At 53.7% G+C, this 20,870-nt stretch overlaps 2 protein-coding genes across 3 annotated transcripts; both read right to left on the bottom strand.

Annotated features, from left to right (window-relative positions):
- Positions 1–593: 593 nt before the first annotated feature.
- Positions 594–9,302, bottom strand: LOC101530022 (putative serine protease 45). The gene is made up of 6 exons (XM_058678979.1): positions 9,115–9,302; positions 7,611–7,640; positions 2,913–3,060; positions 2,203–2,477; positions 1,384–1,547; positions 594–1,078 (listed from the first exon to the last, which is right to left on the bottom strand). The coding sequence occupies exons 1-6, from the start codon at positions 9,278–9,280 to the stop codon at positions 848–850; spliced, it is 1,014 nt and encodes a 337-aa protein (XP_058534962.1). The 5' UTR covers positions 9,281–9,302; the 3' UTR covers positions 594–847.
- A 1,685-nt stretch (positions 9,303–10,987) lies between these two features.
- On the bottom strand, positions 10,988–20,420 carry LOC131482887 (serine protease 44-like). Of its 2 annotated transcripts, XM_058678977.1 has the most exons (10): positions 20,297–20,420; positions 19,926–20,082; positions 19,359–19,621; positions 18,310–18,470; positions 16,967–17,084; positions 14,867–15,085; positions 14,484–14,640; positions 13,540–13,799; positions 12,320–12,480; positions 10,988–11,461 (listed from the first exon to the last, which is right to left on the bottom strand). In XM_058678977.1, the coding sequence occupies exons 2-10, from the start codon at positions 20,063–20,065 to the stop codon at positions 11,222–11,224; spliced, it is 1,719 nt and encodes a 572-aa protein (XP_058534960.1). In that variant the 5' UTR covers positions 20,066–20,082; positions 20,297–20,420; the 3' UTR covers positions 10,988–11,221. The 2 variants fall into 2 exon arrangements, with proteins under 2 accessions (XP_058534960.1, XP_058534961.1); XM_058678978.1 differs by lacking the exons at positions 10,988–11,461; positions 13,540–13,799 and having other exon boundaries at positions 12,326–12,480.
- Between the last annotated feature and the right edge of the window lie 450 nt (positions 20,421–20,870).

The raw sequence follows: 20,870 nt of genomic DNA, 5'->3' as shown, positions 1-20,870 counted from the left end.
ACAGTGCACCCCATGTCCGGTATTGGCCTCGTGATACCTTGCATCTAGCCCTGTGTCTGTGATGGCGTCATGTGTCTGGTCCATGACAGCATCAGGCATCTGGCTGGTGACAGGGTCTGGTACTTGGCCTGTGGAGCACCCCTGGTGCTCAACCTAAGCTCCTTCAGGAAGCCTCTCTGGAGGTGTAGAAACTTTACCCAGATAGGTTGACAAGTCCCACCTCTTCTTGTTGTCCTCTCTTTGCCTGAGTTGGTCCCCTTGTTGAATTTGGCACCAACAGCCAACAGCCCATCCAAGTTCAGAGACAGGCTGCACATGTGTCTCACCTCAGATGGGTTTACGTTGCTGGGGAGAGCGCAGGTCAGTGCCCACCTGGGGTTAGTTGGCTAGCACACTGGGTCTGGGTTATAGTTAAGGGCAGTGGAAACACACACTCAGGCACTAGCAACACAACAAAAGCGACCATCCCCTATTCCGGGGAGTTTCCCAGCAGAATGACTTCCACAAGGCCTCACCCTCCTACCCACCCCAAACCTCTAGATTAAACCTCAGAAGATGGAAAAAAAAAAAAAAAACAGTCCAGAGCTCACAAATTCATTTGCATGCATTTAATTCCTGCCCTCCTGGTCTCAGCTTCCACAACTTCTAAGGTCATTCTTCCCTTCTCCTTGTCACCCCAAGGCCTTGTCAGCTGCTACATCCCACTCTGCTGGGTCACCCAAGAAGGTCCTTGCTTCCTAGGGCACTCCTCCTTTCCTGCTCTGACTCCTGGTGAATGTGGACCCATGGCCAAGTCCACCTGGTCACTTTCAGCAGCAGCTGGGCAGGGAGAGGACAGAGAAGGCAGTCAGGGTTCTAGCGGGAGCTGCAGCAGCCAGAACAGGAGGAGAAGCCAGGGGGTGCAGACCCCTGAGACTGTCCCCCTACTCATCTGCTTCTTGATCCAGCTGGTGTACTTGGTGACACGGGTGTACACACCCGGATTCTGGGCTTTGGCGCAGGCCTTCTCCCAGGACAAGACCCCTGCAAGAATCCACCTGCCCTCCACTTCGCAAGCCAGCGGCCCCCCGGAGTCACCCTGGACAATGAGAGAGAAGTGATGGAAGGTTGCAGGCCCCAGAGTAGCCACCATTGCACTCTTGTTACAAGCTAGGCAGCTACTGGGGAATCTCACTACCCGGAGTCCTCCTTCAGCTCCTCCTTGGAGACCCTGCCCTGGTAGCAGCCCAAACCCAAATGAGACAGGAAGGAAAATAAGAGGAGAGGGCTGCCCGGCGAGGCTGAGGGTGGAAGTGACCAAGTAGATCCCTGCCCATGACATCCCCCAACCCAAGGAGCTCTCTCACCCACGGGACAGGCTGCCAGAGCCTGACGGAAACTCACATAGCACAAGTTTTCTTCATAGTTGGTGGCACAGACCATGTCACCCAGGACAAGGGGCATGATGCGAGGGTACAAGGACTTCCTGTGGTAAATCCGGTCACACCTCTTGTTGTCAATGATGAACACCTCGGCCTCCTGCAGCTCTGGCGTCGGCGTGGTGTTGGCTGTGGATGAGCCCAGAGTGAGGCCCCACTCGGCCCTGACTTCTGCCCAGGGTTAATCAGGCAAACCATACCCATGCCCCTTCACACTTCTTTATTCTCTTTCTCTTGGTCCTTCCCCCTGCGGTGTAGACTTTGTCAGTTCAGCCCTTCATCCTGTAAGGCTCAGATGTGAGATCCAAGACGGCAGTAGATCCTCATCGGAGGGCCAAGGCAGTCCGTGCTGTCCCTCTCCCTCTCCCCAGCCCTGCACTGGCTGCTCATGGTGGCCCCAACAGGAGCTGGTGCCCTCAGGGGGCACACATAGCCCCTCTGCCCAGAATGCATCACACATCTCTCTGGATTTGATCCCAGGATTCCCCAGACAAGCTCTTTGCCTTTTTTCTTGTCAGCCCAAGCCCCTCCCACACTCAGTGATGATTTCCTTCAAGACAAGCATCCTAACTCAGGGCACCTGTTTGAAGTCTGTCAAATGAGTGAGTGAACTGACAAATTGCCAGTCAGAACAAGGTGTTTATGAAAACCATGACCCATGAACACATGGGAACTGGTCCTAACCCATTCCGGGACGGCAGCCACCAGCTTCCTCTACGGCATCACAATGGAGGTCCAAGAGGGAAAAGGAGTGGGCTCTGCGGTGGGGTTCTGGGGGACTCACCTGAGAAGCGCTGCTTCACCTGGCTCCAGCCGGTCACCCAGCATTGTGTCCCAACCTTCAAGTTCAGGCCGGGCTCGGGGAGGCAAATGGGTTGCACGTGCTTGCTGAAGGTGACAGGAGTGCGCAGCCGAAGAAGGGCAACATCACCGATGATGAAGGTCTGTCCCCAGTACCTGGGGTGCATGATGATGTCCTTCACGGGGATCCAGAGCGCCATGGAGGGAAACAAAGGCTTCAGCCGCGAGGAGCCAATCATCACCGAGTACTCCTGGGTGCTGCAGGAGACATGAAGTCCCACCTGGTACATGCCAGGGCCCCAAGCCGAGGATACTTCTGCCTCCCTCACCAGCAGGCCTGCCTGATTTGCTTTGGTTACCCCTCATCTGATCTTGGGGCCCTCAGAGCCAGAGATTTGCCTGCCTCGTCACTCATGGTCAAGTTGAGTCAGGGGAGTCAAGTTGTGTTGTGTGTGCAGGTCCATGGGTGTGCAGGGCGGGAAGGGTTCTGGGTTTTCCCGCTAACCACTTAGCTTGAGCTCCTGTCCCGCTTCATTCCCCGCCCACCACAAGATCCTGAACATGCTTCTTCTCTGTTCTGGACATGTCTTTCCATTTCCCCCTCCCATCCCCTTTCCCCTGATACGATAGAATAAGGAGACTGGCCCATGGCAGCTCTGGCCTCCAGGCCCTGGAGCCAGGAGCTGCACTCACCCTTGGATGCAGTGGGCAGCGGTCACCACCCAGCTCGAGGCAATGAGGGCCCCTCCGCACATATGCTCGTTTTCCGTCCTCAGGCTCACCTCCCAGGGCCAATGGCGGGTACGGGGGGCATCATCTGACCACCAGGGTTCACCACACCCTTTGGGAACAAAGTAGACAGGGAAGACATGGTGATGGCAAAGAGGAGGGTGACACTGTCCAGGGCTAAGGTGCACAGCTGTTAACTCGCGCTCATCCCCATTTCAGAGAAGGGAGGATGGAGAGCAGGTGAGAGTTACCAGGCTACCCAGAGTGACCAAGCTACACAGAAAGTGACAGAGACAAAAGACCTAAATCAGAAGCATAGACGCATAGCAGCAGGAGAGACACTGAGAGTCACAGAACAACACTCAGCAAGGAACCTCAAAACAAGGCAGAAGCAGAGCCCCAGGACAGAGAGGACACTTCCTGGGGGAGGGAGTGGGGGAGGCCGTGTGCCACATGAGCTATGCTTGCTGCATCCCTCCAGTGCAAAAGGCCTCTGTCCCCAGACTCACAGTCAAGGCAAGCTCCTAGTCTGCAGATCAGAAGCAGGGAGCCACACAGCCTCCTGTACTCTCAGTTGGCATGGAGTTCTAACAGTCCAGGGCATGAATGAACACAGAGGCAGTGATTCTAAATAAAGTGGCTGGCTCCGTGGCACAGCAAGTAGAGCTGCCACCTGTGGAGCCGGCATCCCATGTGGGCGCTGGTTTGAGCTTCCTTGCTCTTTCAACTCACCTCCCTGTTAACACTCCTAGGAAAGTAGCGAGGGTTTGCTCAAGTGCCTGGATCCCTGCAGCCGCATAGGAGACCCGGAAGAAGCTCCTGACTCCTGGCTGCTACCTGGCCCTGCCCAGGCCATTGTGGCCATTTAAGGAGTGAACCAATGGGTGGAAGACCTCTTTCTGTTTGTCCATCTCTCTCTTTTTCTATAACTCTGCCTTTCAAATAAATAAATAATAATTTTAAAATTAAAAATTCTAAATAAAATATTAGGAGGCCACTTTAAAAAAAAAGGCCATGTCCCATGATCATGGAAGGATGTCTCCAGGAGGGCACCGTGGTGGCACACTGGACAGCTGGGTAAAGGGAGGGTCTGGGTATCAGAAGGGTCTATTTCACGATCACATAGTTGTGTGATGAGTCTTCGAGTCAGACTCTCAGGATTTGTGCAATATTTTTATATGCTGATAAACTTTGAGAAGAATAATTTATTTTTTAAATCAACAACACTTCTCCTTCCCAATACAACCAACTAGAAAATATACTCAAAATGAGATCACATTTCCAGAGCAAAAAATATGAAATACAGAAAAATTAACTTATCTAAGTCTAGCCCCAACTTCTTGTGGTAATAAACTTAAAATCCTAATAAAGAACATATTAAGTGATTGACGAAGAAGAGCAGTGAATTAAGCTGCTGCCTGTGACACCAGCATTCCACAAGCGTGCCAGTTCAAGTCCCAGCTATTCCACTTACAATCCATCTTCCTACCTACTAAAGTGCCTGAGGAAACAACAGAGGAGATCCAAGTGCTCGGGCCCCTGCACCCTCATGGATGGAGTTCCAGGCGCTTGACTTCAGCCTGGTTCAGGCCCTGCTGTTGAGGTCATCTAGAGAATGGGCCAGCAGATGGAAGATCTCTCTCTGTGTATCTACCTATGTAACTCTGCCTTTCAAATAAATAAACAAATCTTTACAAAAATAGGAAAGAAGAAGAACATATAATTGGCATAAAAGAATTCTTGCTCTGAAATAGAATGACTTTCCTTTCCCCCAAAATTAATCTATAAATTCATTTTCAAAGTTAGAATTGTTAAGTACCTTTATAAAGCTGACGCGAGAAATGAAAGCCCATCAATCACTCTGTTTTGGAAAAGCAGAGCAAAGTCACATAGGGGCCTTTGCCCTAGCAGATATTAAAATGCAGGCAACACAAACCAGCAGCAAACAGTGTGATATACTGGTGCAAGGACAGACTCATGGTCTATCCAAAAGACTGACAGATCAATCCAGCAGTAGCCTAAAGTCCTCACCTTGCACGCACCGGGATCCCATATGGGCACTGGTCCTAATCCTGGCTGCTCCACCTCCCATCTAGCTCCCTGCTTGTGGTCTGGGAAAGCAGTCGAGGACAACCCAAAGCCTTGGGACCCTGCACCCACATGGGAGACCTGGAAGAGGCTTCGGGCTCCTGACTTCAGATCGGCACAGCACCGACAATTGCAGCCATTTGGGGAGTGAATCATGGGATGAAAGATCTTCATCTCTGCCTCTCCTCCTTTCTGTTAATCTGCCTTTCCAATTAAAAAGAAATCTTTTTTCAAAATTAAAAACAAAAGAAAGAGGAGCCACTAAAATCAGTGGGTAAAGCAAGGCTGTGGAGTAGCAGAGAAAACTGACTCACCACACAGGAAATCAAAACAAAACCACATCCTTGCTAACATTTGAAGGCCTAGGGATGGAAGGTGAGAATAAAATTAAGAAGCCCTGTGATCTTCGGTGAGAAAGGCTCCTGAAACTAAACCTCAAAATACAAACCAGAGCACGTAAAACTGATGAGCTTGACAACATACACAGATCAAGGAGTCTTGACCCCAGCAGCAAAGTTAATGGAAGAACACAGTGGAGGTGACATTTGCAATAGTCTCAGTGAGGAAAAAAAAAGCACGACACAGCATTTTAGCAACAGAGGACCCTTGAGAGGCGCAAACACAGTAAGACACACTCAGACTTGCTAGCAATGGAAAAATGCAAATTAAATCAGTAAGTCATGTTTTACTGATTAGATTGGCAAAAAGATGGAAAATCTGGATCAAGAGTTGGTAGGTCTGAAGGGCAGCCATTGTAAAACTAAAGGGGAAATTATTGCAATGGGGGAAAGGGAGGGACCTTGGGGAAGGGCCTGGGCAACCCCAGAATCTATGAAACTATATCATAAAACAAAAATAAAATATGCTAAAATTTAAAACAGTTAACAGAGAACAGCAACAACAAAAAAAAGTTGGTAGGCCTTGGCAACACTCCTTCATGAACTGTTAGTAGGAATTTGAGAGACTGACCAAATTAGCCAAGATGGACAAAAGATAAAATCATGGTACCAGCATAAATTTGAGGGTTTTTCCCAAGTTATTTTTAAAGGTTTATTTGTTTGAGAAGCAGAATAAAAGAGAGAAAGAGAGGAGAGAGAGAGATGGATCCCGTTTACAGTTGGATGCAATGGCAGGGAACGGGCCAGGCTGAAGCCAGGAGCCTGGAACTCCATCTGGGTCTCCCTGTTGGTGGCAGGGATCCAAGTACTTAGACCATCTTCAGCTGCCTTCCCGGGTTCATCAACAGGGAGCTGGACAGGAAGCAGAATAACCAGGATTCAAACCAGCACTCCACTAAGGAATGTTAGCATTCCAAGTAGTGGTTTAATCTGCAGAATCACAGTGCTGAGCCCATCAGTATAATCTATTAGTTGACCAGCAGATTGTGGTTATATAAGAGAATATTTTTTGGGCCCGACGCCGTGGCCTAGCAGCTAAAGTCCTAGCCTTGAACACGTCGGGATTCCATAAGGGCATCAGTTCTAATCACGGCAGCCCCGCTTCCCATCCAGCTCCCTGCTTGTGGCCTGGGAAAGCAATCAAGGACAGCCCAAAGCCTTGGGACCCTGCACCCGTGTGGGAGACCCAGGAAAAGGGTCTGGGCTCCTGGCTTCAAATCGGTGCAGCACCGGCTGTTGCAGTCACTTGGGGAGTGAATCATTGGACAGAGGATCTTTCTCTCTGTCTCTCTTCCTCTCTGTATATATCTGACTTTGCAATAAAAATAAATAAATCTTTAAAAAAAGAATATATTTAGAATATTTTTAGAAAATACATATTGAAACATTTAACAACAAAGAGCCATGCTATATGCACTGTCCACTGATTTTGAAAAAAAAATATTTATAAGTTCCTTGTAGTATTTGTATTTTTGCAGTGTTTCGTCATTCTAAGACTATTTCTAAAAAGTTGTAATGGGCTGAATGAAAAAAGGGAAACAGAAAGAGACTTAGAATACATCCAACTTATACATGTTTTGAAACATATGCTGAGCAAACAGCAGTATGTGTTTTGACAAGCACACACACACAAAGAGCCACACTTAGCATACCAGAATGGCAGAGGGAGAAGGGGAAGAGGATTGAGGCATGCACGGATGCAGGAACAACTAAATCAACCAAGCAGCTGATAATGGACCAGGATAAAGGCCTGGCAGAACTTGTGACAACACAGGGCCATGACCCAAAGAACAAGAACAACCCAACTCCCTGCCCCAGGCATCTAAAGGAAAAGACAGGCAACCCCAGGAGTCAGGCTTTGCAGACCCTGTAACAGGGCATGGAGAGAGGGGGTACTCCAGCTGCAGCTGAGCAGTGCAGAGCCCAAAAGCTGTGGAAGGGGCCTGGAGCAGCTTCCTGGACACGGCATTGATGGGATGTGGCGTGGGCTGAGCCTGAACACACTGCACAGGAGGCTCAGACACCACTTCCTTTGGGTGTGGGTCTTTAGTCCTGGTAGCCACAAGCTGTCCTTTAGGAAACGGGTCTTGAGACTAAACCCCTGTCTCCCCAAACCCAAAAATACTATCTACGTGATCCTGGTCAGAACATATTCCCAGGAACCCACATGACCCACCTTGTGTGGTTCTGCTATCCACTGTGTAACCTGGAAAAGAAAAAAAGAGGGGTATAGGTGAAGCACCAGCTTGTGACAGGGTGATAGGAGAGGTGCATTTGCTATGATTTGTTAATTCACTCACTAAATTTTGCTAATCTCTCATTTCCTGCCCAGCCTGAGACTAGAGGTGCACCAGACAGAGCCTGGCCCGGAGGAATACTCTGTCCAGCAGATGGCACAGACAGGAATACACAATCTACCTGCAGACCAGGGCAGGTGCATTCACAATTACAGTAATTCAGGGACAGGACCACAGGTGTCCAGTGTGTCCCACTTAGAAGCACCTTTGGAGCCAGGTCTTCAAGGGGAAAAAACAAAAGAGAAATGAAGTGATCCTGACATCCTTTACAGGACAAACATCCATCCTGGTGTATGGCAGACACACCAAGGACCAAGGCAAGGCCTGTAACGGCAACAGATGATGTCAGGGTGGGGCTGGAGGGATATCTCTGTGAGACACCTGCAGGAGCCTGCAGAGCTGTGACCAGGAGCCTCTTGGAGGCCGGTCAAGGAAAAGGCAGGTTAGGTAGGCCCTATCGTGAAGGCAGTTCACCGAGCGCACTGAGATTTTGACTGACATTCTACAGAGCCACAGGGAGAAACGGGGAGTCTGCATGAGGAAGTGGCTGCTGCAAAAACACAGGGTGAGCCTGGATACCAGGGTGTATGTGTGTTGGGGGACAGGGGAGACAGAAGCCTCGGCTTTGCACCCTCAAGAGCTGCTTCTAGGTCATTCAGGTGCACAAGCCCAGCAAGTGGTTGCCTGTCCCATGCTGGCTATGAGGCACCATCTACAAAAGGCAGCTCAGCTCCCTGGGGTTGGAGAGCTCACCAGGGGAGTAGGGCAGAAGGAACGGACAGGATTGCCAACCAGCTCACTAGAAAGCACCAGTGAGTCAGGGCTGGACAGTGTGAGGGGGAGGACAAGACAGGCTGGTCCTGTCCAGCAGCCAGGTCCCACTGGTTCCTGAAGGAGCTGGAACAGTCGTGACCAGGCTGGGAAAGGCCCTTGGGGGTTGGGGAGGGTCCGAGGAGACAGCATCCTGAAGATTGCTATTTTCCTTGGGAGCTCTGCTGGCCTGGAATTGAGACTCTGAGATGAGGGTGAGAGCAGCTGGAGGGCAGGAAATCTGCCTAGGCCAACCTGCATGACCCTGTGGGGCCTAGCTGCCTGGGAAGCTCGGGGCGGGGTGGAGGGGTGCTGCTGTGGAGGCGGAGACTTGGGAGAGTGGGGCTTTAGGATGGGTGTCCCCACGGGCAGCGTGGGGTGGGAACGCTGGTCCACCGGTGTCCACAGGAGCCAGCAGGGCAGGTGTGGCCTGAGCAGAGAAGGCAGAAGAACAGGAAATGGAAAATCCCTGCGTCATCCTGAGGGAGGGGAGTAGAGGCCCAGGGACAGGTGTGGGCCCAGCCCAAGTCCCAGGGGGTGGAGCAGGCCAAGAAAATGTCCTCCGCCCCTCACCGGGGTTCAGGGGTGGTGGCGGCGGCAGCAGGAGCAGCAGCAACACCACCCGGGAGCTCAGACCCCAGGGCCGCTTCGAGGCCCCAGCGCCCACACTGCGCAGCATGGCAGCCATAAGTTCCGGAAATGGCAAGTCGCAGTAGCCGGCAGAGCTGCCCCGGCCCATGCGTGATGGCGGCTGAGCACGTGACCACACCTGACACGTGACCCTGCCGAACGTGGCGCCCACCCCTGAACTTACCTCCGCCTCCTGGCTCCTGAGGCCACCATTGGCTGGATCCTGCGTCTGTGGTGGCTGGCCGCAGGAAGCCACCCCAGTCACTCCCACCCCCTGGTTTATGACAGCGCCCGCAGGTCCTGGCCAGGTCCCCCCCAAGTGTTCATACCGGAGACGCAGTTAAGACGAAGCCTAGGAGTCTTGGAGAACTGAGCGGGGAAGGGCCAGTTTCTCCTGCAGAGCTCCAGTAAGATCAGAGCCACCCAGGGGTGGTGGCGTGAGGGCTGGTGGGCTCCTGGCAGCTTCTCTACAGACACATGCTGTCGGTGGGTCTGTGGTGCTGGGCAGAGGCTGGGAGAGGACCACCTCGATGCTCACTTCCCTGGTCTAGTGTGGTTGGTTGTCTGATGCCTGGGCACCCAACCCGCAGCAGAGTGGATCAACATTGTGAAGGTAGTGTGTGGCATTTCATCCCGCCCCAACCCCCAGTACCTTTCCTACTCTTGTCCATGCCCAGCCTTGTGAGGCCCCCAGACCCACAGCACCAGGGAACTTACTGGGAATGTTTAGCCACAGATCTACCCTACTTTTACAGGATTGGAAATCTGACTTTTAAGCACTCATAGGATGGTGGGCAGACAGAGCCTCAACCAGAGCTACGAATAGTGCCCTAAATGCAGAAGAGCTACCTGCTGACCAAGAACACCTTACTGGGATGGTCTTGCTTACTTTGCTAATCCACTCTTATTCAGTGCCTTCAAAAGCTGGGCAGCTGGCCCTATATTCATTTAGAGATGGGGGTTGAGGTGGCCTGCCAGCCTCTTACCCCCAGCCTCCCCTGTCAATACCCAGAACCCAGAGACACCCGGATAGGCCAAAGGCAGGAGATTGGAGTTGCCTCTTCTCTGAGAAGGTAGGTAACAAACCTAGAAGCAGAGTCCTTCTCCTGCCCACTTCACTCTCACTTCCCATTCCGGTCTCCTCAGCTACCCTAAAAAATGCAGCAGTTATTAAATAGAAATACAGCACGCCTTGTAATACCTACGCAGGGAGCAGTATCTGGTACAGCCACACAACCCAGGACTCAACAGCAGGCCGACCCAGGACCTCTCCATTTCAGGTTGAAAGAAAGACCCAAGAGTGACTTTCCCGCTCAACTGAGGCAACGGTACGAAGGCCGTTGTCTGCAGCCAACACAACAAGTACAACTTCAGAACACAGAGCCCACAGCAAACATTTACTCAGGAAACACCGGAGATCTCCATATTTCACAGCTATCTCAACCCAAGGTAAGGTGGACCCAGATACAACTGCTGCTGCACTGAGGAAGGGGTGCCAGCCTGGGTTGTCTCAAGAGGGTTTGAGTAGCAGAGGCCCTCCACGGATAGGCAAGTCTACAGGGCGTAAAGGGGGTACCTGCCCCGCCCTCTCCACAGCCACAGACTGACTAAGCCAGATGTTGAGGTTAAGGCCACACACCTCAATAGGAAACCCAACCATGCCCCCTTGGCCAGCTCAGAGGATCCAGCAAGCTGCCTGGTTGGACTGTTGTAGGTAAGAGCCCTGATGCAGGCCACATCTAGGACTTGCTGTGCATGATGGTCATCAGTCATTCTGTGACATCTGGTAGGAGGCATATCGTGCCCAGGATATGCCAATAACAAACTTGTGGTGGGGGACAGATAGCCACTGCATCATGCCTGGCTGAGGCAAGAGACGGGGTCAGCAGTCTGGGACACTTGGCAGACAGCCATCTCCCTGCCACAAGTACTGTGTGGCTCTCCAGAGAGTAGATGGATCCCCCAATGGATTTTGAGGTGGGGGCCTTGGAAAGAAGGGGAGGCTGATGGAATGTGAAACTCAGAAACACAGGGGAGTGGGCTGAGGCGCTCACAGGGGCATCACGATGGCCAGCAGCAGCAGCTCCAGGCACAGAAGTAGCTGGCAGACCCCCACGGACCCCATGCATGCAGCCTGACTTAAAATGGCTGTTATCCAGTCCTTATACAGGCTAACCTGCGTGTATACCGCAGGAAGAAAAGTTTTACCACAAGCAACACCCCAGCTCACAATCCCCACTTGAATCCATGTCTCCATTAATTCACAGACAAGAGGGCCTCCGGAATCACCCTAAGGAAGGAAAAGGAGAAACAAGTTCCAGGGAGGGAAGAGTTTCCCCATCCAGACAGGCTGACTGCCCTGGCTTCCCCAGAACCACTGTGGCCCTACAGGCCTCCCACTCAGTGACAGGCAACAGGAGGCTCATGGGAAAACTGGAGCATCCTGGGAGGAATGCTCCACCTTCACTGCAGATACAACATGTCAACCCCGCAGGCTGGTGGGCACCCTGAGACACACAGGATTGGCACGAGGCCCTTCCCCAGACTCTACCTATCCCTGTCTCTCACCCCCATCACCTCCCTGACAGCCACTGGCCACCAAGACCTGATGATCAACCTCAGCCTCAGCTCCTTCCCACACCTCACTGCCCTGGACCCTGCCTGGGCTCAGAGCCACAGCCACCATGATGACCACAAGCTCCTGGGTGCCCGGGCGCAGGCCACCTCTAAGGGAGATGATTCTCCACAAACCCACCATGAACATGTCTAGCAGCCTTTTCAAAGTTTCTCACCAAAACCTCCCCTTCCAGGGGGACATAATGGGTTCTAGGGTCTGGGCTGCAGGGCTGTGATGGGGTGACCCTTGAGCTAAGGGGGTGAATGCTCACGCTGCATGGTGACATGAGGAAGGACTCACCACACGCAAGATGCAGACCAGCCTCACCCACCCCACTTCCCTACCCGTCAGCAGTGCCCTCGGGCAGCATGGGCTGCACCTTATGAAAAGAACAGAACAGACCAACTCCCGAAGTGGTGGTGAATGACTGCCACGATCTCTGTGTTTAAAGGCTGAATTGGGGAGGCAGCAGCCTGCCCAGGCCATGGCAGCCCTAGGGAAGGAGGGACAAACAAAATCCAATGGACTGACCCAGCACGGACTTTGGCCACTGTCTCTGTAGCCACAGATCATCCCTTTTTGCACCAGATTTGATGACAATTTCAGTTTCTTCTGGAAAATCACATTGCATTCCTTGTAGAGAATAATGTATTGCTCCACCTCTTGAAGGTCATTTGGTGGTCGTATTTGCACTGAGGAGAGACAACATAGAACTTAGTGGACATGCACTGTGGGGCTCACTATCCACTTTGGGACCTGACCACTGTGTTCACACAACGACCACCCAGGGGCAGGCAGGGCAGTGTATACAGTCCCCATTTGACTCAGAAGGAAACCTAGGCCCAGTACAACATCAAGAGAGGAGGGATGGTGCTGGCACGGCATAGAAGATAAAGCCACCTCCATCTGAGACACCAACATCCCCTACAGGCACTGGTTCATGACCTAGTGGCTTCACTTCTGATCCAGCTCCCTGCTCATGCCTTAGAAGTAGCTGAAGACAGCCCAAGTATTTGGTCCCCTTCTGTTCATGTGGAAGACCCAGATGAAGCTCCTGACACCTGTCTGGCTCATCCCTGGCTGTTGCAGTCATGAGGGGAGCTAACCAGAGAGTAGACACTCTGTCACTTTTTCTAAATAAATAAATGAACCCTTAAACAAACAAACAAACAAACAAACAAATGAGGGGTAGAACCAAAGAAGCAGGGCACACACTGGGGAGCAGCAAGGCCTTGCCAGCCTGAGAAAGCAAGACCCACCCAGCAGCTGCCACTGTGGGCATGTCAGCGCTAATCACAACAGCCCCGAGCACCAGGAAGGCATCTTCACTTCCAGAACAGGATCCCACATGCTCCTACAGGAAACTCCAGAAATGGAACACACCAGCCTCTCTCAGAGGGAAGGAGGCCCTGCAGACTCAGACAGGGCTGCTGCACCTTGGTCTTCCCCCACCCCTCCTGGGGACAGAGAGCTCATCTCACCAAGGCAGGTACTTCCAGTGAGGGGCAGCTCCCTAGGGCACAAGGCCCATCACCCCCAAGCCAGATTCTACCCTGGAAGAACCCCCATACCCAGCATCCATGCCCCAGGTCCTGTTGGCACCAGGAAACTTTACCAGCCGCATGGGACTCTTGGCAGCTTCTGTTCCACCACCCACCTGCTGACATGTGGCCCTCTCCCCTCTGCCTGGAGCTGCAAGGCCATCCCAGCCACCAGGCCTCTCCCCTCAGCATCCTGCCCAAGATTCTCACAGTTTGTTTCCAGACGGCCCCATCCAGTGACCCAGCACACAGTCCCTTTCTCCACTTCCATCTGCTTCTCAGGCAAGCACACAGGCTGGATATATGCAGAGAAATTCACAGGGAAGGCCAGCAGGATAAGAGCAATGTCGTTTCTCAAAGAGGAGTCAAAATCTTCATGCAGCACAATGTCCCGAACAGGAACCAGAATTGAATTGGAGGATGGAGGGCGCAGCCTGTGGTCTCCCAGTTTTGCTATGTAGTTCTCATAACTGTGGGGAAAAGAGGTCCCCTTGGGCCCTTGGCTAAAGTCCTCGACTTGAAAGCCCCAGGATCCCATGTGGGCGCCGGTTCTAATCCCGGCAGCTCCACTTCCCATCCAGCTCCCTGCTTGTGGCCTGGGAAGGCAGTTGGGGACGGCCCAATGCATTGGGACCCTGCACCCCTGTGGGAGACCCGGAGGAGGTTCCAGGTTCCCGGCTTCGGATCGGCGCGCATTGGCCCGTTGCGGCTCACTTGGGGAGTGAATCATCGGACGGAAGATCTTCCTCTCTGTCTCTCCTCCTCTCTGTATATCTGGCTGTAATAAAAATGAATAAATCTTTAAAAAAAAAAAAAAAAGAGGTCCCCTCTACAAACTCCAGGGCTTGCTTGTCTGACGCTACCCACTCCCTTCCAGGCCCAACTTCCAGGACCAGCCAACAGCCAGATCAGCTTCCAAACCACACTCCCTCCAGGGACACCTGCCCACCCGGGCCAGCGGGGATCCAGAGCTTTGGATCAGGCTAACAGCAGCTGCATCTGAAGCCTTAACAGCAATGCCAGTCCTCAGGTCTCACCCCCAAAAAGCAATTAAGGAGCATCACCCCCTTTTTCAGATGAAGAAGAGGAAGCTCATGAGGGAAATATTACCGGGTCCAGGTCCTGTGAAGTTCAGCCCCCCCACCATCACTCACCCTAATATGCAGTGGGCGGCAGTGAGTACCCACTGGCTGGAGATGAGGGAGCCTCCGCAAATGTGGCCATCCTTTGTCTGCAGGCTCACCTGCCAGGGCCACCGCCTCTCTGGGGCTGGGGCTCCACCAACGATCCTCATGGTTCTATTGCCGCATGCTGATTGGCTCAGTCAAGAGATGGGACTGGAAGTGAAATTGTTGCCCCTACACATACCCCCCACTCCCACCCCCACTCCAGAATAACCAGGGCACAGCAGCTTATCCTCAGGAACTCCCAAGTCTCTCACAGATACTCTGCACCACAGGTTGGGCCCCTCAACCACCCAGCCACACTGAGCCTGTGACCTCCCAGGTTCGCCCCTGCACACTGGCCCCAGCTATACCTCGTGGAAACAGCTCTTTAGGTTCAGAGTTCAGGACCCAGTCCATGTCTAGCCTGGATATAGGTGGAACAGAGGGTCCCTCAGGCCCAGCCAACGCGGGAGACCCCGGGGCTGTAGCATGTTCCGAGGTCCCCAGGGATTTCGGATGTCCCACAGGTTTCCGGGATTCCGGGCTTGGCTCCGTCACCCCAGAATCCTCGTGGACTCGGGAACCCACACCTGAAGTAAAAAGGCCAGCGAGGTAGAGACAGCCATGTGCCCATCATGTTTCTCCCCATCCCCCTGGACCGCCTCACGCCACAACCGCCGCCTCCGGCCCACCCGGGGCCTCACTGAGCACGGCCTGAGCCAGCTGCAGCCAGAGCAGGAGGCCCAAGCAGAGGCCCCCGCGGGCGCTGCCTCCTCGCGACGCCATCGACACCAACACACCCTCCCCTGGCGCCCCCTGCCGGCGGTGGAGCGCGTCCCAGCGCCCGTGTGGGCGGGAACGCGGGGTCAGGGGTCACAGGCAAGGGGCTCCTGAGAGTCCTGATGCCAGTCAGGAGATCCAGAACTGCTCCAGGGAATGCCAAGAAGGGTGGGACTTGCAATGCTGATTTCCTCTCCTGGGTCTTCTGCAAGATCAGCTGCGACCACGTGGCAATCACTGCGTGTATGAAGGAAACTTGACACATGTCAACTTCTCTCATGGGTTCCACATGGGGATTTTCAGTCTCACCCGTGGTAAAATGAAAGTGATACCCACACCACCTAGAACACGAATGTAGCTGACATAATCCTAACAGGGGGGTCATCTGTAGGAACCACGTTTTGTAGATCCCAGCTGAGTCCCCAAACATAGTGACCTCCACCTCACATACCAGCGGGCTCACAGTTCTGTAGTTCCTTCCTAGTGGGTTTAGTGTTTTAAGGCTCTTTCCTGGATCAGGACAAACACAATTCAATCTTCTAACTCACACAAGTTCTCACAAGCAGTGTACTAGCAAAACAGAAACTTTGCTCCTATTAGGCACACAGGGTTGGGTGACTGTGGACTATTGCACGTCTCTGCAAAAGCTGCTAAACTCAGCAACAAGCCTGACAGTTCTAGAGAGGTTGCGGGCTCCAGCACCCAGGACACACAGGCACAGCGGGCACACAGGACACAGCACCCAGGACACAGCGGGCACACAGCCCCTCCTCACTGGTCTTCCAAGTTTAGTGGAGACAGAAAAGCATTCCCCAGGGAAGTCAGTGAGGCTCTCTGCAGGGTACAGGACACGCATCCCAAGGCCATAGGCAGCAGGGGTCAGAAACAAGAGCAGACAATCTCCAGACGTTTATTCAGTTAACACCTGAAGCCACATGCCCTAATGCCTCTACACATCATGGGGTGTCCTGGGAGGTGGCTCCTGAGCCATTAAAGAGAGGTGATCTGAGAGGGCCGGCGCAGCTGAGCCTCTCCACTGACAGGTGGGTCCTCACAGGGGAGCAGGGGCTTCTCTCAGCCCGGACAGCTGAGCTACACGGGCAAGGCAGGGCCTCACTCTTCCACAGGCAGCTGGCCATGGCCACTCCACTCAATGTGAGCAGTGCCAACATGACAGATCTGACAAACTTCCAGGTCACAGCCCCAAAACAAGAGCTGGGCCCAGGGCTGTCTCACTGTGGATGACATCGCTTCTGATGGAAGATGGTCCCCAAGGTGGCAGGAAGCCATCGCTCCCCAGGGCAGCTTAGTTGGTATTCTGCACAGGATCAGTTCAGCCCTGGCTTCCCATGGGGCAGAGCACAGGGAGGGAGGCCCAGCTGAGGCAGGAGGGCAGCTCCCTGGCTGAGGTGTTCACAGGACCCAGTCTCCGTGTACCCTAGGCTGTGTGCATTTTGCAGAGCCCAAGGATCCCAAGCAGCGTGTGAGGCACAGCCATGGGCAAGGAAGGAGAGCTTGGAAGGAACAGGGGGACACTGAAGTGTGAGACTCAGAAACACAGGGTCACAGGGGCACCATGATGGCCAGCAGCAACAGCAGCAGCTCCAAGCACAGGAGTAGCTGGCAGACCCCCATGGACCCCATGCATGCAGCCTGACTTAAAATGGCTGTTATCCAGTCCATGTACTCACTGACATGTGTGTACACTGTAGGAACGGGAGTGTTACCACAGTCAGCACCCCAGCTCACAATCCCCACTTGAATCCATGTCTCATTGATCTCACAGACAAGAGGGCCTCCAGAATCACCCTAGGGAAAGAAAGAGAAAAATTCCAAGGGAGTGAAGAGTTTCCACATTTAGGCAGGCTAACTGCCCTTCCAGACGCGGGGACACAGCACCACACGGCTTCCCCAGAAACACTGTGGCCTACCAGGCCTACCACTCAGTGACAGACAACATAGAGGCTCATGAGAAAACTGGAGCATCCTGGGAGGAATGCCTGTCCTTCCCTGCTGCTCATGTCCACAGACACTAGACACAAAACCCACAGGCGGGTGGGCACCCCGAGACACACTGGATTCAAACTGTGGTCCCTCCGTTTCCCCTGCCTGGGGCTGTATGAATGCTCCCCATAGCCCTGACACTGGCACTAAAAGGGAAGATCTGTGGCCTGAGCAGCATGCTAAACCCCTGCCACCCTGAGGCCATACCTGCTCACTGTCCAATCCTCAGTCTCCAAGGCTGGTCAACGTCTAGAGACCTAATCTCTGCAAGAAAGGGGATCTCCCCTTGCTGCCCAGCTATGAACCAACACACTCCCCTCATCTGTCTCCTACCTTCAGGGCCCTGGGACATCTGAAAGCACAACTCTGCCTGTCCCTCTCCAAGGTGGCCTGGGGTATCACCACCAACATCACTGTGAGAACCAGGGCCTTCCTCTACCTGTCTCTCACCCCCATCACCTCCCTGACAGCCACCGGCCACCAAGACCTGATGATCAACCTCAGCCTCAGCTCCTTCCCACACCTCACTGCCCTGGACCCTGCCTGGGCTCAGAGCCACAGCCACCACGATGACCACAAGCTCCTGGGTGCCCGGGCCCAGGCCACCTCTAAGGGAGATGATTCTCCACAAACCCACCATGAACATGTCTAGCAGCCTTTTCAAAGTTTCTCACCAAAACCTCCCCTTCCAGGGGGACATAATGGGTTCTAGGGTCTGGGCTGCAGGGCTGTGATGGGGTGACCCTTGAGCTAAGGGGGTGAATGCTCACGCTGCATGGTGACATGAGGAAGGACTCACCACACGCAAGATGCAGACCAGCCTCACCCACCCCACTTCCCTACCCGTCAGCAGTGCCCTCGGGCAGCATGGGCTGCACCTTATGAAAAGAACAGAACAGACCAACTCCCGAAGTGGTGGTGAATGACTGCCACGATCTCTGTGTTTAAGGGCTGAATTGGGGAGGCAGCAGCCTGCCCAGGCCATGGCAGCCCTAGGGAAGGAGGGACAAACAAAATCCAATGGACTGACCCAGCACGGACTTTGGCCACTGTCTCTGTAGCCACAGATCATCCCTTTTTGCACAAACAGTCGAAAGCGTCCAAATTCATTCTTATATCTCTTATCACAATCATCACGGAGAACTATATGTTGCTGCAGCTCTTGAAGGTCATCTGGTGCTGGTGATGATCCTAAGAAAAGACAATGGGCACGCCAGTGGGTCTGCAGCCCTGAATGTGAACAGGGGTCCTGGGTACCCCATGCTGGTGTTAACCTGTGTAATTACACACAAATCCCTACAGGGAAAGCAAGGCAGTGTGTATGGTCCCCATCTAACACAGAAGGAAACAACCTTCATGTGACATCAAGAAAGGAGGCATCAGGACACACCCAAGGTGGCAGAAGGAAGAAGGAGGGAGCCAGGACTTTTTCAGCCTGAGAAATGATGACAAGGACACCAGGGCTGGCAATGTGCAGGCCATCGCCTTCAATGCTGGCATCCCACATGAGCACCAGGCATGTTCTGTATGCTCCTCTTCCTGCTAATGTACTTGGAAACACAGCAGAAGATGATCCAAATGTTTGGGCAGAGAAAGATGGTTTCAGGCTGGCCAGCCATCTGGAGAGTAAACCAGCAGTTTAAAAATCTCTCTTTCTCTCTCTCTTTTAAAGATGACCAAACATCTGCCACTCTGAGCATCAGTGAAGCATTTACCCCCTAGAAGAGGATCACATATTCTCACACAGTTCAGGACAGAAAAGTACCAAACCCGAAGGGAGGAAGCCCTGTAGACTCAGACAGGGTAGCTTGGCCTTGTTCTCCCTATCTTGGGACTGAAAGCTCACCCCATCGAGGCAGGTACTGCCAGTGAGTGGCAGCTCCATCATGAACCATCACCCTGGGCTAGATCCACCCCAGGGACAACCCACTCTACCTGGTACCCAACCCCAGGTCCTGCTGGCACCAGCATCTGTCCCAACCTGCTTCCCAGCCTATACTCTATGTGCCCTCTCCCAAACCCCGACCCTGTGTGGAGTTGCCAGGCTGCCCAGCAAAGCATCCTGCCCAACAGTCTTACGTATTCCTACTGTTCGTCCCCATCCTGTGACCCAGCATAGGGTCCCAGCTTTCACTTTCATCATCTTCTCAGCTAAGCACACAGGCTGGATGCTTGAAGAGAAATTCACGGGGAAGGCCAGCAGAGCAAGGGCAATGTCACCAAACAAGGTGATAACTTCATAGTCCTGATGTATGACAATGTCTTCGACAGGAACCACCATAGCACTTTCCGATGGAGTATACAGTTTCGTGGTTCCGAGCTTCACCATGTACTCTTTCTCACTGTAGGGAAAAGAGATGGCTTTTGCAGAGACCCTAGTTGGTCTGCACACTCCCCTTCCACACACACTAGCGCCCCCTAGCCTGGCCTCACCTTCCTAAGTCCATCACCAAACCACAGCCCCTTCCAGCGTCATGTGGGGACCCATTAGAATGACTAGTCCTCAGGTTACAACCCACATCAACAGCTAGGAGGCCATCATGCCTGTGGTCAGAATTGGGTTTGGGAGCTTAAGCCGGGGGGAACACCACTGGTTCCAGGCCGAAATGAGACCTGGGGACCTCATTCTGTGCTCCAAATACTCACCCAAATATGCAGTGGGCAGCGGTCAAGACCCAGCGGCTGGAGATGAGGGTGCCACCACACACATGCTTCTTATTGCTCTCCAAGCTCACCTGCCAGGGCCACCGCCTCTCTGGGGCTGGGGCTCCACCAACGATCCTCATGGTTCTATTGCCGCATGCTGATTGGCTCAGTCAAGAGATGGGACTGGAAGTGAAACTGCTGCCCCCTACACATACCCCCAACTCCCACTCCCACCCCCACTCCAGAATAACCAGGGCACAGCAGCTCATCCTTGGGAGCTCCCAGGTCTCTCACAAGCACCCTGCCCCATAGGCTGGGCCCCTCAACCCCTTCAGCCACACTGGGCCCCTGCACACTGCCCCCAACTGTACCTCGCGGAAACAGTTCTTGAGGCTCAGAGCCTGGAGCCCAGGTCAAGTCTGGTCGTACTGTGGATGGTGTAGAAGGTAGGGGTCCCGCAGGACCCGTCAGCACTGGAGACCCTGGGGACGTAGCATGTTCCAAGGTCCCCGGGGATTTCGGGTATCCTGCACGTGCCAGGGACTCTGGGCTTGGCTCTGTCACCCCAGAATCCTCATGGGCTCGAGAACCCACACCTGCAGAAGACCCAGCGAGAAACACAGGACAGCCACGTGCCCCCTATCCTGCTTCTTCTCCCCGTACCCTGGCCCGCCTCACGCCACAACACCCGGACCCCACAGCCCACCCGGACCCCACAACCGCTGCCTCCCGCCCACCCAGGGGCCTCACTGAGCACGGCCTGAGCCAGCTGCAGCCAGAGCAGGAGGCCCAAGCAGAGGCCCCCGCAGGCGCCGCCTCCTCGCGACGCCATCGACACCAACACACCCTCCCCTGGCGCCCCCTGCCGGCGGTGGAGAGCGTCCCAGCGCCCGTGTGGGCGGGAACGCGGGGTCAGGGGTCACAGGCAAGGGGCTCCTGAGAGTC

Source organism: Ochotona princeps, chromosome 21 (assembly GCF_030435755.1).
Source record: "Ochotona princeps isolate mOchPri1 chromosome 21, mOchPri1.hap1, whole genome shotgun sequence".
Taxonomy (NCBI): domain Eukaryota; kingdom Metazoa; phylum Chordata; class Mammalia; order Lagomorpha; family Ochotonidae; genus Ochotona; species Ochotona princeps.
The sequence above is the reverse complement of the archived record's forward strand: the minus strand, read 5'-3'. Positions and strand labels throughout refer to the sequence as shown.

Bases quoted from the DNA above. Each gene is read 5' to 3' on its own strand.
- LOC101530022 (XM_058678979.1), bottom strand. From the start codon at position 9,280: ATGGGCCGGGGCAGCTCTGCCGGCTACTGCGACTTGCCATTTCCGGAA. The intron at 7,641-9,114 runs GTGAGGGGCGGA...TTTCTTTTCCAG, and splicing joins GCCACCACCCCTGAACCCCG to GTTACACAGTGGATAGCAGA. The intron at 1,548-2,202 runs GTGAGTCCCCCA...GCTCATCCACAG, and splicing joins GGTGAAGCAGCGCTTCTCAG to CCAACACCACGCCGACGCCA.
- LOC131482887 (XM_058678977.1), bottom strand. From the start codon at position 20,065: ATGAGGATCGTTGGTGGAGCCCCAGCCCCAGAGAGGCGGTGGCCCTGG. The intron at 18,471-19,358 runs GTAAGACTGTTG...GTCTTTTCTTAG, and splicing joins GGGACGAACAGTAGGAATAC to GATCATCACCAGCACCAGAT. The intron at 17,085-18,309 runs GTCAGTCCATTG...TTCTTTCCCTAG, and splicing joins GTGGCCAAAGTCCGTGCTGG to GGTGATTCTGGAGGCCCTCT.